An 18639-nucleotide genomic window follows, 5' to 3' on the forward strand; every position below is an offset into this window, starting at 1 on the left:
TTTTATTATAGGTTTTGTGAATTTAACCGAAATCATTAGGCCGGAACAAATCTCATTTTCTTCTTTTGTCACTTTGGGAAGATTCAAATATTACGTCCATCATTTTTTAGGATTTCTAGACCCCCCCTCCCCCCTCTGTCACGCTATTTTCCTATACCTAATACATGTACTGTCACATTTTTCTAGACCACTCCCTCCCCCAAATGTTGGACGTAATTTTTGAACGTTCCCTTTGCACGTTGACTTGTCAAGGGGGGGGGGTAATAAATAATAATTGTTTTTGATGAAAAATTACCCAAACAATTAGGCAAAATCGTAAAACTCATCGGATTTGTTAAGACATTTTCTCGACGACTCTAATTTGGTCGGCGATAAATCAGAGGGGACCAAGTAACAAAATTGAAGAAAATTAGATTTTTAAGACATTTGATTAAGAATTACTTAAGCTACTTGGAACATTCACCCAATTTTCTTAATGTTACTATTAACGAGAGTTATAGCATAATTTTCTTTTGATAGAACTGCAAAAATCGATAATAGTGTGCAGTCAGAGTGGACCATATGCTTGATGTCAAGAGAGTTGAAAAAATATGTATTGGTTAAAATCCAATAAATAAAATAATTTATCATCAAAATGTAATACGTTTCCAAATCGTATGACTCCATAACGCATTTTCTAATGATTATTGATCAAGAAAGCACGTGAAATTCCATTTTGTTATGGTCAATATCGTATTTTACAGATCATCGTGCTGAAGCATATTGTGGCATTTCGCGTGCAGACAGAGTGGACCATGTGTCTCTAAGAAAAATAGTTGGAATTACCTTATTCTTCGTAGTCCTTTCCAAATCAAAATATGTTTGTTTAGTAGCTATTGGGCATCATATTGAAATGTACCAATACCCGTTTCATGACGAAATTGATTTTACCAATTATTTAATAATTGTGTACTTGGTTCACTCTGTCTGATCCAATTTTTGAAAAATGCCAGTCCTCTAAAAAATTATTATGAACTGTGTAACTACAATATTTCAAAAACGTACCGAACTATGAGAATACATTCAAAAGTTGTTAGCTATTAAATGTGGCAGACAATTAAACGTTCCATAATAAATACAAAATTTCCCATAAATAATTCAAAAAGTCCCAGGGAAGAAACAGGGCTGTAAGCAGTAATAAATAACAAAAGTTCCATGAACAAATAAAAAAATGCATTAATAATTCAAAAGTTTCAATAAATAATTGATTTTTGAGCAATTAAAAACGTCAAAAATGCAATGAATAAATCAACTGTTGCAATAAAAAAAGCCATTTTTCTCACCAAATAACTTCGAATTTTCCATAAATAAATCCGACTTTTCCATAATAAATTAGAAAATTCACAATAAAAAAATATCGAATAAGCAATAAAAAATTCAAAAAATGCAATAAAAAATGACGAAATTACCCATGAAAAACAAATGCAGGAAATTATGAGACAGTGAAATGCTGAATCGCACTTATATGACTGAAACGACTGAAAAGCTTGCGTAACTATGATTGCAATTTATCGAGCAATTTCTTGCTGTCCCAACTCGCTATCGCTCGTCGGACCTAAAACAGGGATAACATCTATGTTTGCATTACACCGGGCAAATGCTTGGATCTGTGGTTTGCCTAGAACTGAATCGATGCAGTTACGGTGCATCGGATATCGGAAACTTCGGCGGCCTTCTGCCGCCTCAGTTCCTCAATCCTCTATGCGGCTTCGCCGCATGATCTACTTGATTTTTTGGCTCAAAATGCATTTACGTTTATTGCTCATTTTTTGACATTTATTGATTATTCATTTTTTCGTTTATTGCACTTTTTGAATTATTTATTGCTTTATCGATATTTTTTTATTGTGAATTTTCTAATTTATTATGGAAAAATCGGATTTATTTATGGAAAATTCGAAGTTATTTGGTGGGAAAAATGGCTTTTTTATTGCAACAGTTGAATTATTCATTGCATTTTTGACGTTTTTAATTGCCCAAAAATCAATTATTTATGGAAACTTTTGATTTATTTATGCATTTTTTTATTTGTTTATGGAAATTTTGTTATTTATCACTGCTTGCACCCCTGTTTCTTCACTGTGACTTTTGGAATTATTTATTAAGAATGATGACTTTCTTATGAGTCGTTTATATTTTAGCCATTAAATGTTCAAGTTGAGAATCCTTAAATAGCTCATAAATTGACTGATATTGAACTGTTGTACTTGGTCCACTCTGACTGAACATAAAAATTTAAAATGGTAATCAATAGTGTAATAACAGAAATAACAAATTGCAAACTTCCTGCTCACATTATACACTACTCCTATTAACTGTTGTCCTACTTGTGCATTATTTTTTCATCAAATATGTAAAAACATAAGTGTAAACTGTATTTGGTTGAAGATTTTCCCAAAACCGTTCAGTCAGAGTGGACTAAGTACAATCTATTACTTAGCAATTCCTCGGTTTCAAGCTTTATTTTACGTTTTTTCGCAATCAATACAGAGCGATGTTATGATGAATAGTTATTAAGATTTTTGGCAAAAATTCAAGAACATTTGTTGAAAAACTCAAAACTTATAGAGTTGCAAACTTTGAAGTCGTTTTTCTAGAAATTAAGTAAAAGACACATGGTCCTCTCTGACTTAACGCCGATCATTTCAGTTCAAAATTTTTGAATTTTTGAGTAATTTATTTGTTTCCCCCCTCAAAACGTCGAATTCCGACCAAAAATTTCCGAGGGGGGGGGGGGGGTGACATTAGAGAAAATCGAAATTTGTGTCAGCCTTATTTGGAATTAATTTCACGCCAAATTCATCAAGACAAGCATAAAAAATATATTTTTTTCTGCTTCGATATAACGTACAAGGAGAAAATTTATTTGTACGTTATATCGAAAAGTACCTGTATGTGGTTGTGTATAGGAAAATTGTATAAAGTAATCCATTAGTCGGGACCAGTGGCGCAGTGGCCACACGTTCGCTTCATAAGCCGATGGTCATGGGTTCGGTCCCAGCCCCGGCCCCTGCAATTTTTCGTCATCTGACACTGACTCTCTTCGAAGCCTACAGCTCTAACGAACCCGGAAACTTGTATATCGACTAACGGAAACTCATAATGGACCCCCAATTGCACTGAAAAAGGAACAACAGCCACACAAACAACATCATCGTGCTCATCATTCTACCGTGGACAGGGTAGAAAAGCGAAAGCAGCACAAAGACACCAGTTCGATATAGTAGAATTAGAATAGCATACATTTAGACGCTGCACAAAGTACAAGTGAAGCTGCCAATTGGAATCGCCTACTGAGTGAAAATGGACAGAAGAGCTGTAAATTAGGTTAAGTGGTTAAGAATAAAAGAAAAAAGTAATCCTTTATGGTAATCTGAACACTAAAAAATAGTAGCTTTGTAACATTCCATCTTACTGCCTACCTACTATGCTGCCAACTATCTTTTAGATATGAACCTCTGTAAAAAAGTGCAACAGAATTATATAGATCCGATGATCCGTTCTCGAGCCCGATCGTGACATACAAACACAATTAGATGTTTATGGTGGAACATTAAGAAATACTTTTTCAATTTTGCATACAAACTTCAAAGACACAATTGTGACGAGCGAAGCATCGAATCGCGCTGCATTTGTTTACCCTGGCATTGCTCACTATATGTCTTGCAAAAAGAGGCAGATTATCCAAAATCAGACGAATATATCTATGGATTTTCGAGATTATTATTGTTATTATTATTACTTTATTATAGAGATTTTCAGCCCTAGGCTGGTTCACCTCCTAATTTTCAAGATACGTGCTCTTGAAAACGTGAGTAGAGGCTTATTCGGCCATTGTGGCAGCCATATTTGTATTCTCTTATTGCCTTAACATCATGTGCGATATTTTGAAGTGATGTTCAATATTTAATGATGAAATTTCGCCCAATGTGTTGGTCTGATGACCAGGCAGTTTTTGTTCAAAAATGTAGTACACCTGCAAATAAAACTAGAACTAGAACAGACAAGCAAAGACAAAACTTATAATTTGAAATCTAGCCAGGTAGTTGACCGGCAAAAAGTATGCATAACTAGCAAGTAATCCGAATGGTACGTCGTTCTCCGATACTCTATCGATTCGTTAGCTAAGAAGATCTCGATTGCTATTGGTGGCGTTCTCCTACCTAGAAACTCACCTTTATGCAGTATGGGGAGGCTGGAAACCGAAAACGACTTCGTCGTTCGTTACCAGCACGGATCACTCACACGGAACGGAATTGATTGCCCGTGTTTTATTTAAGCCGCCCTTCTCGGATTTTGCTACAGTTAGGTCTCATACAATACTTTGTCACTTATCTACATTGTGGTAGAAATTTACTCGGCAATTTTGCATTATGCTGATGATTGGTATAGGTAGGGTATAGCCTAATCTGGTTTTCTGCATTACAATCCAAAACGATTGGATGACAACTACGAAACTGTGGAGCGTTATAGGAGATACAACTGTACATGGATGATACGTAATCCAGCTTCTGAGTTGGCTTCTGTACTGCTCAACTGAATCGATCTCGAAATCCGAGAGATTGATCTCGATTTTTTTTTATGGTTCAACTATATGGGCTTCGTTTTATTTGTAGGTTGTCCTCGGAATGAGTCGCGTGCTCTTGTATCTAACCGTCTGAACATCATCCAAGATGTTCCAAAGATTTCACTTCCTCTTGGTTTGAGTACCTTGCCGCATCGAATTGTGAACCTAATCAACTAACTGTTCTTTTTCTCTCGTTTTCCATCCACAGCTGGATGCCTTTTCCTGTCCCACTGTTAAAAAGTCCCATCAGAAGACCACCCATGACCTGCTAGAGACCAAATCAATGCTCGATGAGGAGCGCAGCACGTGCCAGTCGCTCAAGCAGCAGCTGCTGGAGAACACCGAACGGGAGGCAGAACTTCAGGAACTGCACCGATGTGAAATTAGTAAAGGTATGTTACAGATCCTTCAAACTTTGTGACACCGTGTTCTAAACGTAATCCCATTCACAGTGGAAGCCTGTCTCAGCGAGCAGCAACGCTCGGCTGCCGATCGGATCACCGCCCTCGAAGCGGAACAGCTCCGGAAGGAGCTCGAAGCGGACGATAAACTACGAAACACCACAGAATTGTACGAGTCCCGTCTGGCCGAACGGGAAGCGGAACTCAAGCAGTCGCAAGCCCGGGAGCAGGACCTGCTCCAGCGAATAAACGCCCTGACCTGTACCGAGAATGAGCTCCGCGAGAAGGTGCACTCCAGCGAGCTGGAGTTTAGCGAGCGGCTTCAGGCGGCAGCTCTGCGCGAACGTGACCTTTCCGAACAGCTCAAGCAGCTCAACCGGCAGATGGAGGAAATGCGCCGGGCAGCGGAGGCCCGCGAACGGGAGCTGGAGGAGAAGATCAGTCTCACACAGGACGAGTGTACCGTGCTGAGGCACAGTCGAAGCTCGCTGGAACCAACGCTACCGAACGAGGAGCACGAGCTGTCCCAGCGCTCGTCCCTGGGTGGATCGTTCGGAGCAGAGCACTCTTCGTTCGCGGCGGCAGCTCCGCTGCAGACGAACCGTTCGTCGGGCAATCTGAGCCAGGCGCAGGTCCTGCAGGATGAAGTGAACAGTTTGCGGTGCGTGCTGGATTTGAAGCAGAGGGAAATTTCCGACCTGCGGAAGTTGACGCAGGAATACGAGCGGGATGCCAAGGAGCTGCCCGGGGCACTGGTGAAGATTTCCGCCCTGGAGTCCAGGATTGAGGATCTGCAGGTGCAGCTCAAAACCAAAACCGAGGAGGAGAAGTAAGTAGAATGAAGCTTGATTTACACATTAAATTTAGGGTAGCAGAAGATTTTCAAACTTTTTTTTTTAAATAGTGAAATGAAAATTTCTCAGGCAATCCTTCCTCAACGGACAGAAGATCCTGTTAATAGGAACTCTTATTAAAGATTCTTGATAGATTATTGCCTTATCTACGATTAGTTCAAGCAATATGCTTTCCATGATATATTCTTGTAAGATTCCTCTTAAGATATTTCATGATTTTTTTGGGAACATTTGACTTTTTCTGGATCTTCCGTCTACCTGATTCTTCCGGCAAGATGTTGAAACTAGGCTTACGTTGAGCTTGAGCTTGATTGACCGCCCGGTTCTAGCGTGCGCAGCTTTTTCTTTTTTCTCACTCACTCTCGTTAACAAACCCCAAGCAACACACATGTTATATAAAAGTTACGACAGCGCAAGTTTTGGTTGTATAGAAGTTTATTTTACGTTATTTCAACGCAATGTTAGAATAACGTAAAATAAACTTCTATACAACCAAAACTTGCGCTGTCGTAACTCTATTATAACATGTGTGTTGCTTGGGACATGAGAAAGAAAAAAATGGAAAAGGGGGCATTTTATTGCTTCTTTTTCCCCGCCTGTGATATACTCTCGTTTGTATCATCTGATTTTTTTTTTCCGGAATTCGTTTCCTTTGAGATAACACAAGAGGTTGCCTCAGGAATTTGTCCTAGGCATCATTCTAGAGTCCTTATAGAATTTCAGGACAAACATTTTTAGGAATACCTTCTGGGATTTCTCCAGACGGTTCTAGTGAGATTTCAGATTTGGGGAAGTTTTTTATATGATTTCTCCTTATCTTTCGTCTACAATTTCTACTGTGGTTCCTTCTGATTTTTTTTCATGAATTTGTGGAGCATTGCTTACAGTGATTTTTTTGATATCCCTCCGAAATGTCCTTCCGAGATTCCTCATGGAGTTCTGAAATTATTCATAGAGTTCCATCTTGAATTTTTACAGACGTTTCCTCTGAGATTAGCCCAGAACAGGGTGGCCACCCAGTCGGGAATTTCGGGAAAACCGGGAAAAGCTCGGGAATTTGAAATCCCCGGGAAAAAGTCGGAAAAACCTCGGGAATTGTTGATAGCCACCGGGAATTTCCAACGTAGACACTCGTAGAACTTCTAAAATCTATACAGTCTCCAGAAGCAAAAGTACGAGATTCTGAGGGATATGCAATCAAAAACTGTTGAACTAAATAGGTTAGTAGGTGAACTGGCGTAAAAACCATTCTTGAATATAGAGATAAGTGACATTTCAACACACGAACACTAGCGCAAATTTTTTCTCACACAAAAGTACACGCCGATTGAAAGGCTACACAGATTGCATATGCAAATATTACCCAATCGATTTGGGTAAAGCGGGTAAATAATGATAAAACTAACGTCCGGGGCAAGAGTGCAAATATTTTCCTCGCAGTTTCACAACTACATCTACAAAAAAGGCACGCATACATTTGAACGTGATTACCTCTATTAACATCTTGTCTTCGAGCAATGACAATTAAAGTAAATCATATTGATGTTACCTAACATCACATTTTGAACAATTTCAAAGATATTCTAGAGAGCATTCTGATGGAAAGACTCGTTGAGACATAAATTAATATTTATAAATTCATATGACACTTCTTAATTTCAGGATGTACATACATGTTCCAGAAAGCATCAAGTATCGTATGAAAGTTCTATAAAACATAAAATATATAAATTAATTCTAAAAGTCCTGGTACAATCTCTAAGAAAGTACTTGTTAAAGCCTTTGAGCGAAAATTCCTTATAAAATCGGATGCTGATAAAATGTTTGATTGATTTCTTGAATGAATTGCTCGAAGAAATTCTTTATGTAATGCCAGAGGAAATTCAAATAAAAAAAATGTGACAATCTGGATGAGTAACTCTGGTGAAAACATTCTTACAATTTAAAAATAATTAGTGAAAAACATTTGGAAGAATATATGAAGGAATTTTTAGTATCTGGTGGCATCCCTAAAAACACGGCTAGTGTAGATCATAGAAGTATTTCTAATATTTTGTTAAAAAAATCTGTCGTTTTCATGAAGTTCTTTGATGTATTCTTTTGTTGAACTGATGAAAAAAAAATCGATGAAAACCGGAGTGAGTTATCGGGAAAATCCCTTTTTGGTGAAACTTTAGCATAAATTCCTGGTAAAACTTCTGGTCTAGGAAATTCTAGAGAATTTAGAGAAGTCGTAGTTTCTAGTTAAACTACCAATTGAAATTCTCGCGGGAGTTCCAATAAGTATTCAAAATCATTTGGGGCAATATAGTTGTATGATTTATGGAAGAATTCCCGAATAATTGATCTGCCTCTAAATTTTGATGAAAATACTTTCTCAAAAGCAAAACTTTCAGGAATTCCTGGATAAATTCCTAACAGAGCTAAAAATGTGATCAGAAATTAAATCTCTGAAGATTTCATATTGCACTCGCTGATGAAATAACTCAATACTAGACGATTATCAGACAAAATCTAAGATTTCATCAATCTCTTAAATTTCTCCTAGAATTTACGATTTCAGCCTAAAAACCTGCCTGACTTTCTGCAATAGCCATTTACGCTACCATAAAGAACACTGATTTTACCATGAGAGTTTCCTAAAAATTGTTTCCAAAATTCTTTCATGAGTAATCTTTCCAGATATTCCGCCAGAAGTTCATCTAGAATGTTTTTCTGGGTATTCTGTTTCCCAAAAGTACTTACCATGAATTTTTGGAAGAGACTTGGAATATTACTAAGAAATCCATCTATTATTAGATTCGTACAACAAATCCTACAATCATAGTGTTTTCTCTAGGAATTTCGACCCCCTATGATTATCCTCTTTATTTTTGTTTTCTTAAATAACTGCATAATTAGTACTAGTTGTCATCTATAAATTTAACGATTTTTTTTATGAAGATTTCTTAACTTCAATGCCCATCATTGGATACGAGACAATCAGATCAAACCACTCATGACTTAGCTAAATATTTAGTAAAGGGAACGTCCATAAATTACGTCACGCAAAAATTGCCCATTTTCAACCCCCCTCCCCCCTATGTCACACTTTTTGTATGGGAACTCTGAAAGTTTTGTATGGGTCGTCACACTTTGTTGAACCCCCCCTCCCCCCTAAAAGCGTGACGTAATTTGTGGACGTTCCCAAATTAATTATATACTTATTTTCAGAGTCATATGAACACTATGTTAAATCCAAAGATTTGAAAATATTCAATATTAATTCTCTTAAATGTTTCTTAGTAGGTTACGTTTAATTTTCACTGTAAATCATTATATTTCAGAATCGGGAAAATTTTCAAAAAGCTACCGGGAAAACCGGGAAAAACTCGGGAATTTAATTTGTTACTCTGAGTGGCCACCCTGCCAGAACCTCTTTCTGAGATTCTTCAAGAAATTTTACCGGAATTTATTCTGACGTTCCTTCAGAGATTTACTGGCAAGTTCTTCATGGGGATCCTCAGAAATTTCTTCTGAGATTCCACTGAAATTACATCTGGAGTTAATACACACAATTCATAAGAAATTTCTTCGGAAAACTGTATTGAGATTTCTTTGGGAATTCTCCAGAAGTTTTTCCTGGGCCCTGTCACAAAATGGTAACCGTAAAAACTATTGGCGACATTTAGCCAGGCTAAAACGTTTTTTTTTTATGGAAAAATTATGCATTATGGAACTCTGATATTCCTTCGGGGTTTTTTTTTTACCGAGATTCCTCTAAGATTTTACCGAGATTCCAGGAATCCCTTTCGGAATCCTTTCAAGAATGCCTTCCGAGGTCTCCCAAGAATTTTTCCTGAGATTCCTTCACAGATTTCTTCCAGATTGTTCTTTGTAGGATTCCTCAAGGAGCTCTCAATGAAATTATTCAAGCAGTTTTTAAGGAATTCGTTCTGAGATTTCTCTATGAATTCCTACGGAGATTTTCCTTGGAATTCTTCCAGAAGTTTTTTTCCATGATTCATCCAGGAAAGCCTCCCGGATTCATCCAAAGATTTCATTCTGAGATTTCTCTAGTAGTTCTTTCTAGGTGTATCTTCAGGTATTCCTTCTGAGATTCCTCGAGGATTTCATTTTGAGATTCCTCTAGAAGTTTTTTCACGGGTTTCTCTCGGAGTTACTTCTGAGACTTTTCCTGTTCCTTTTGGAATGTCTTTAGAAGTTTTTCTTCAAAAGCTTTTTTTCTCTGGGACTCTCACATGGATTTCCAGAAGAAAAGTAATCCCAGAAGGAATTACTGAATAAAAAAACAGATGGAACTCCTGGATGAATTTATTAAAAAAAAATATTGGAAGAACTCCTCAATGTATTCCCGTGGGAATTTTATCTGAAACGCATGTAAGAATTCCATGCGGCACCCGTGGTGGAGTAATTGCATAAAAATCAGTAAACAACCCCAGAAGAATTTACATTAGGAGATCTCAGAGAATTCGAAAATAACCTCACGAAGGGAATCCAGAAGGATCTACAGGAGTTCCAGAAAGTCTGGAGAAAACCCGGGAGTAGTTATCCTGGAATGAGTTCTCGAAGGAACTCTGGAAGGAACTCTGGAATGAGTTAATGGATAAATCCCGAAATTAGTTCCTAAGAAAAAAAAAACCCGGAAGAAACTCATGAAGGAAGCCCGGAATCGAACCCACACTCCGAGGCTTACGAAACGGCCAGATGACTGACGACCCAAATCGCACGGTCACGAAGTCTACTAAAGATACCCGTAAGGAATTTCTGCAGTAATCTCGGAAGAACTTCACCAGAGAAATTTCGGAGGGAACTTCTGAAGGAATCTCGGGAAAAATCCCGAGTAAAATTCCCGGAGCGATCTCAAAAGGAACTACTGGAGTTATCTCAAAATATGAGGAGGAATCCTAGAAGGAACTATGGGAGGAACTTTGAAAGTACTCCTGAAAGAGTTCTAGAAAGCATTCTTGAAGAAATCCCAACTGTAACTCATTAAGGAAGACCAGACGGAACTTCTGAAGGAAACCTGGAAGGAACTTATCGGGTAGAAACATTTGGAGGAATTCCTGGAGGAACTGCTGGAGGAATCCCGTTTGGAATTCCTTCTGAAATACCTGGAGGGAATGAGAAGGAACTTCTGGAGTAATTTCAGAAGAAAACTCTGGAGGATACCCTGTTGGAACTTCTAGAGAAACCCGAGAAGAAATTCCTGGAAGAATCTCAGGAGGAATTTCTAAGAAGAAATCCGGGAGGAACCCGTGAAGGAATGGAGCTCTTGGAGGAATTCTCGAAGGAAGTCCTAAAGGGATCCCAAAAGGAACCCCTGGAAGTTATTGTCAGATCTTAAAGTAAAGGTCAATCAGTTGGCGACATCTGAATCTATATTAGGTTGCTGGTTGTTGAAGGAGAGTCCTTGACGGTTTTGTAGTGGACTGTAGTTGGTTCGCCAATCCCCCACCAAAAGAAGAGGACGTCCTCGACCCAGAGGGCAAACTTCTACTGCCTAGTGTTCCCTATCTTACCTTACTTTACCGGTCAGGCTAAGGCCGGGGTGGCCTCTGCTGTACATAATAGCCGCCTCCATTCCACTCGGTCCATGGCTGTTTGTCTCCAGTTCCGTACTCTGCGTAGGGTCCGCAGATCGTCCTCCACTTGGTCGACCCACCTAGCTCGCTGCGCTCCACGTCTTCTTGTACCGGTCGGATGACTCTCGAGAACCATTTTAGTCGGGTTGCTATCCGACATCCTGATGACGTGACCCGCCCACCGTAGCCTCCCGATTTTCGCGGTATGGACGATGGTTGGTTCTCTTAGCAGCTGATGCAGCTCGTGGTTCATTCACCTTCTCCAAGTCCCGTCTTCCATCTGCACTCCGCCGTAGATGATACGCAACACCTTCCGTTCGAAAACTCCAAGGGCGCGTTGGTCCTCTGCACGTAGGGTCCATGTTTCGTGCCCATAGAGGACGACCGGTCTATTCAGCGTTTTGTAGATAGTTAACTTCGTGTGACGGCGAACGTTATTCGATCGTAGAGTTCTGCGGAGTCCAAAGTAGGCACGATTTCCTGCCGCAATGCGTCTCTGAGTTTCTCTGCTGGTATCGTTGTCGGCGGTCACCAGTGAGCCCAAGTACACGAATTCTTCAACCGCCTCGATTTCATCACCGTCGATATAAATAGGGGGTGGCGGGCGCAGTGATTCCTCCCTGGAGCCCTTTGCCATCATGTACTTTGTCTTCGACACGTTAATGACTAATCCGATTCGCCTGGCTTCACTCTTTAGTCGAATGTACGTTTCCGCTATCGTCTCAAATTTACGAGCAATAATATCAATATCATCGGCAAAACCAAGCAGCTGAACGGACTTCGTGAAAATCGTTCCACTCGTGTTTATCCCCGCTCTTCTTATTACACCCTCCAAAGCAATGTTGAACAGCAAGCACGAAAGACCATCACCTTGCCGCAACCCTCTGCGAGATTCGAAGGGACTCGAGAGTGTCCCTGATACTCGAACTACGCACATCACTCGATCTATCGTCGCCTTGATCAACCGTATCAGTTTATCCGGGAATCCGTATTCGTGCATAATCTGCCATAGCTGTTCTAATCTACCTCCCTATAAAATTACGTAATACAGCATCTCTTCTTCACCTGGTTAGTTGTAGTAGTTTGCATGTACAGGAGGGTGAAATATTTGCTAACCACATCCATGGGTGAAACTGTGGGTTGGCAGTGATGCTCCCAAACAATGGTTTTTCATCCTAAAAATATTACGGCTCCCCTCTTATTCAGTTCATGGTCAATAGCTTAACGCCTCTAATCTGACGGTCTTTGGGTAAACCAAAGGTAGTGTGAAACTTAACCTAACTCCATGCTCCAGAGGACCCCACCGGAGTTCCTTCAGGATTTCCATTTGAGATTTTCTTTTTGGGTTCCACGTTCTGGGATTTAATCCAAGAATGTTCCTGGTATTTCTCCAAGAATTCGATGAAATGTGCTTGTTTAGATGCCTAAAAGAGTTCCTGACCCCTGTGATTTATTCTGATAGTCTTTCTGGGATAAATTTGGCCTGGAGTTTCTACTGAGATTCTTCTAAGAGGATTCGGAGTTCGTTGAGGTATTTGTTCTGGGATATTCCTAAGAGATCCTTATGATTTTTTTTCTTTATGGGAACCTCCTTAAACTTCTTCTGGGAATATTCCTGGAGTTTCTTCTACAAATCCTCCAAGAGTTCCAAACAGTTCCTAACAAATCCCTGGATAGAACTGCTGGATTTAACCCCCAAAATGAAGTCTTGGAAGAATACCAGACTAAACACCTGTAGGAACTTCTAATTAGATTTCAGATGTATTCCACAGATGGAGTTCCAGGAGGAATCTCCTTATGAATTCCTGAAGGTATCCTAGCGGAATCTCTAGATAAAATGTCTGGAGCAATGCCCAAAAGGAGTATCTGACAAATCTCCCGAAGAAATGTCTGGAAGAAGGGTCGTCCTCAACTCATGGCCTGAAAGAGAGGCAAATACCGTGAGGTCGCCATTCTCCGCTCGTTTTATATGATTTATATTCAAACTGTATGAAACGAGCGGTGAATGGCGACCCCACGGTATAGATCTTTTTTAAAACTATAGCTTTACTCTGTCCAGTCATCATGTTGTAATGCAACGAAGATCTAGATGGTTGTTGCGATAGCATCTACATCCGTTCATTATTATTGGCTATTTCAGTCTGTTTCTGGCAATATGCTGGTTGAAAAATTGATTCCCTTGGAAAAGTACAGATTTAAAAAAAAACTTCTTTCGCCTATTTCTGGGAGTCGCCATCCCGATTAACGTGATATGAGTAACTTACTTTTCGTTAGGTAGTTCTTTGACATCAGAAGATTATTTCACTCCTTTCCCATACAAATGCTCTACCTCACCTCTAACTCTATCTCACCCTCGTATCTTTCCAGGGACCTCCAGCAGAAGCTGAAACTGCTCCAGGACAACCTGAAGCAGGAAACCAAAACCAAGACCCGCCTGTCCCAGCACAACGAGGAACTGCAGTGGAAGCTGAAGCAGAACTCGGAAAAGTTCTCACACGTGTACGCCGAGCTGTCCAAGAGCTACCACGACACCAGCAGTTTCATGAACGCCACTCGGATTAGTTTGGACCCGCCAACGGCGGCGGCAGCGACGACAACCACAAACCACAGCCGATCCAGCGCCGGGTCCGATCGGGTCTTCGAGATGGACGATTTGTCGCCACCGACCTCACCGGTCATCAAGGGGGTTGTGGAAAAAAGCGATTCGGTTTCCTGGGTGCTCGAGATGGATGACGAACCGCCGGAGATTTCCGCCTCGCGAATGGTGCGAAGGGCTGGGTCCTTTCGGTCTTCGTATGCAAACGGCGGTCAAGGTCAGGACGGGAAACGACAACGATGCTTCAACAGTTCACTGAACGGAATTCAGCAGTCCAGTTCGGTGGGATCGATCTTGAAGCAGCAGGATGCGGCGTCACCAGCGAAGGTCGGAACTCCGGGGACCCCGCGGTTGAGGTCCAAATCGGTCAGCATCAAGGCTGCAACGGAACCACCAAAGAAGATTGTGCGATCGAACTCGGGAGCTTCGTCGTCGGCCGTTTCCAAGCCCATTAGGATGGCGTCCGATATGCCACTCTCCTGGAAGGATCCTCCGCTTTACAGCAGCTCGCCGTACGCCCACAAGAGGTTTCTGAATGAGCGAATGGAGAACGGCGGAAGCAAGTCCTTTCGAGACGGGAAGGATTTATTTCTAGAGGAAACGGAATTTCTAGGGGAACTGGGTGGGGAAAGTCCTTTTAGTAGGAGCCGGGCGGGATCGTTTGGGGAGGGTCCTGCGGAGGGAGCGGCGGAACATCCGATGGAGTTTTTTCATCGGGACAAAACCCCCAACTTTAAGAAGAGCAAAGAGAACCGGGGTTTGATAACATGTGATACGACGGCGCTGTCCGAGTTCGGGACCTGTGACACTCCGGCGCACAAGAAGCGGCGAGAGTTTGCCCGGAAGAGTCTGAGCGGTAAGAACAATTCGTTACCAAAGGAAGCGGCCGGAGAGGCCCTGGTATCCGGTTCCAATTCGGACGATGAAGCATCGTCGGCCTCTTCTTGCCTGTCCGATGACCTCTCGTCCGGAGGGAGCAGCACCAGCAGCGGTAGTAGTTCCTCTAGCACCACCGGAGGAGCGTCATCACCAACCCGGTCGTCGTCGTCGGCATCCTCGGGGGAGGCAAGGGAAGCTCTAGTGCAGGGACACGGACAAATTCGGGGGTCGGCAGATCCTCTGCTGCGGAAAATTGTAGCTAGTCTGAACGGCGGAACCATTTCCGGCGGAGAGGGCAACGATACGCCCATGGAAGTCAGCTGGTCCGAGGATGGGGATCCGACCGAGTCGATCGTATGACAAGACGATGATAGCTTTTAAACGTGTTACGGGGAAGAAAGAAGAACCGAGAAAGTGCGCTGACCTGAGGGATGGCTCTTCTCGGAAGGCCCCGAAAGGCAGTGGCCGTCAATCCTGATTTTTTATTATTACAATTTAATAGGTTCTGTTTGTTTTACACAGTTAGTCAGGTTAATCAGTTGTTAAATGTATAATTTTTCTGTATTTATATGTAAAAGTCAGAGTAAGGAATGGGATGGATTTATGCGCGCGAAAGGAAAGGTTTGATGAGAGGGAATTTGTTATTTTTGTTTGTCTTCAATTTTCAGTTTATTTCCTTCTTTTAACGAGTATCCGTTCGATGGCATTGAGTTTGTGTTCGTTTAGTAAGTGATTCAACTCTTTCGAGGCAGCAGATTTATATATAATCCCTATTGAAAATAACAGTCAGTCACAAGCGGTTGAAAGATTAATAATTTTGTGTCTTTGTAACTATTAGGCGATATATGCAGAGCAGAATATAAAAGATAGAAACGCGGAAGATAAGAATGTGTTATTAGCAGAGTAAGTTTTTGGTCGAACTTCTGGTTCGGAAGTCGGTTCTCGAAGATAATACAAAAAAGTCGCATAAAACGTATGTGAGGTCAACGCAGTTTTTCACTTCAATAATTACTAATATCACTATAACTTTTCTTGTTTCCCCACAATTCGTAGGTCGAAAAAACGTCAGCCATCAACTTTATTTGTTTGTTTGGAGATATAATATTTTATTAATTTCAAAACTTGTTCAACACGTGTTTCAGGTTTATAGGAAAGTTTTTCTGAGATAATTATCTTGGTTTTTACACAATATTCAAGCATACTGTCCTCTGAAAGACGCAAGTTAAATGCGTCTTACCTGGTGAACAGTTTAATCTAGAATCAGTTTACTAGGTGGCGCAAATATTGCTGTGGAGATTCCATATGGCTACATTTTATGAATTGTACTTGAGATTATTTTTTTGCGCTTATACCGCGATCATGCTAAAAGATACGAGGTTGGATTCTTATTCTGAATTGTTTATTTGAGTGTAAACTTTCCATACAAATTATTTCCGCAGATGGCAAACAAAAACAAACAAGGATCCAAGTATTTTGTTTGGATGTGAAAAACGCAATGTCCTTCACAACGGTTGAACGATCAAGAAATTGTCCTTTGGCAGAAGAAATATTTAATTGTTACTAGACTTATAAGAGAGATTTAATCCAAACAATAAGAAAAAAAAAACATGTCGAAACCAACAATAAAAATCAAAAGCAGTTCAACCCCCTATTTGTGTAAAAATATATACAATACGACTAACCTTTAGAAAAGCGACAAAGCGGAAGATACGATTTAGGAGAAAGCAAAGACGGCACCGTAGCAAAAAATAAATACATTTTTGGACCAGAAACAAACGGAAGTCGTTTACGAAGCGATCGAAAAACAAAATTGGTGCTCATTTGTGTGAAATTTGCGCATTGGATATGCTTCAGCATTATTCGGAAGTGCTGCGCGCGGTTCGAATATAAATTGAACAGAAACTAAAACATTTGACTCACATATTGTGTAGTAGTTTGTAGCGAAAGTTTACTAAAAACACACAATAATGGATTATACTTAACCGCCCCCATTTTTTGTCGGAATCTATGGAGACGAGAGGAATAATCAAACTACATTTTTAATTAGCGAGCGCAGTTCTTGTGCAGATATATTGGAACCAATTTGTAGCGTTTTATCTATCTAGATATGTGAAACCTTTTCCCATTTATCGCATTACGCAGAGACGGCGAGAAAAAGATGAACATTTATTTTTCCTGTTTTATATTACGTTCTCAACTACACTATTACTCCGGTTGTTGGCTCAATATTCTTAACGCGCAATTGTCATTCGCTTTGCGCATTGTGTCTCAGTACACGCACTTATGAAAATGAAAGTCTTTTCAGTTTTGCACGTCACCTACCCAGCTACGAAGAACGGCAAATCCCGGCTAACGACGAAATGATAACTAGCAAAGAGCAACACTCACGTGAGAAAATGATAGTGTTTGGAGACGCGAAGAGAAAGATGCATGGTAATGATTCGACTTTATTTACAAGATGTGAACAATTTCGCGCGTAGGATAACGCAAGCAGAGTTCTGATGTATGATATTACGTTTACCTAATTGCATTGATATAGAGGGAGAAAGGCGGAACTGACCCCAGAGGGTCAGACGCGCAGACAGATTATCGAAGATACCTACAACAGACACACACACACATTCAGCTAGCAGTTTATGCAAAACCTAAAAGTGAAATGAGATAATTAATTGAAAACAGTGACACACAATAAATTGAAAATATGAATAAAAATGTTGGTTATCATTGCTTTTATTCGATCCGAAATACCTAATCTCTAATTCCTAGCTTCTGTTCTTTACAAACTACCATGCGTCAACATCACCCCATTGGATGGCGTTTCATTTCTACTGGCTTCTCTTCATGTGACAGCACAGGCTGTCGGGTAATGTGTCTTGACTGAATCAACCTGCATGCTCATAAATTGCTACCTAGAGCTCGGATTAGTCTTGTGTAGTTTGCAGTTATCGAGAAATGTGGGTTAGCCACTTAAACTTGAACTTAGTAGTGCATCGCGTTAGAGCCAGGTCCAGAAGCTCATGGCGGCGCAGCCTCGACAAAGAAGTTAAAGAAATCGTTAAAGAAATCAGTTATTTTACTATTATAAGGCACAATTCAAGGCGATTGCGTTTGGTAATATATGCTTTGTGAAATAATATAACAAATGTTATTTCAGAAGCTGAGTAGAAATTGATTAGCATGAAAGTGACAGCATCGAATAACACACCAATCAATTACTACTTACTTTTTACTTGTTGCTTGTTTGCATTCGCTCACTGTTCTTCGTTTGGATTTGGGATTTTTTTTTCATTAGTTACATTTATTAGGCCGTTCGCAATGCTGTTTTATTTTGTATGGCGAGTTTTAAAAATTTTAAAACTCGCCATACAAAATAAAACAGCATTGCGAACGGTCTTAGTATATTAGTGGTGTTCGAAGTTGTACACGGAGAAATCAAACTACCTAATTTTTGGGTCGATTTTATTCAAAGCTGAGTATATCGAATAAACTAGTTACTCAAAATTAGGTTGTTTTCCCTCTTTCCCTCACCGATGTTGTCAAAAACAAACAGAGATGCATCTACCCAATGGGGGTCCTTGATCCCAATAAGCCAATTTTGAGTAAATGTAGGTATACTCAAATTTGGGTTGAATGAGGGGGGGTCTTGGGTTGAATTTACGTACTCTTAAGTATATTTTTTTTGCTGGAGGTAAAGGCAATTTACCTAGTGTGAGTTTAA

The 18639-nt window shown here is 40.2% G+C and overlaps 1 protein-coding gene across 1 annotated transcript in view; it reads left to right on the top strand.

Annotated features, from left to right (window-relative positions):
* The window catches only part of LOC115255409 (serine-rich adhesin for platelets), a 45380-nt gene extending 27747 nt beyond the window's left edge, over window positions 1-17633 (top strand). Inside the window, exons 2-4 of the mRNA XM_029853513.2 lie at window positions 4815-4998; window positions 5059-5836; window positions 13814-17633. Of these exons, the coding sequence (XP_029709373.2) occupies window positions 4890-4998; window positions 5059-5836; window positions 13814-15281 (2355 nt within the window). The 5' untranslated portion in view covers window positions 4815-4889 and the 3' untranslated portion in view covers window positions 15282-17633. The remainder of the gene's footprint in view (window positions 1-4814; window positions 4999-5058; window positions 5837-13813) is intronic.
* Window positions 17634-18639: the final 1006 nt, after the last annotated feature.

Source organism: Aedes albopictus, chromosome 2 (genome assembly GCF_035046485.1).
Source record: "Aedes albopictus strain Foshan chromosome 2, AalbF5, whole genome shotgun sequence".
In the NCBI taxonomy this organism is placed as follows: domain Eukaryota; kingdom Metazoa; phylum Arthropoda; class Insecta; order Diptera; family Culicidae; genus Aedes; species Aedes albopictus.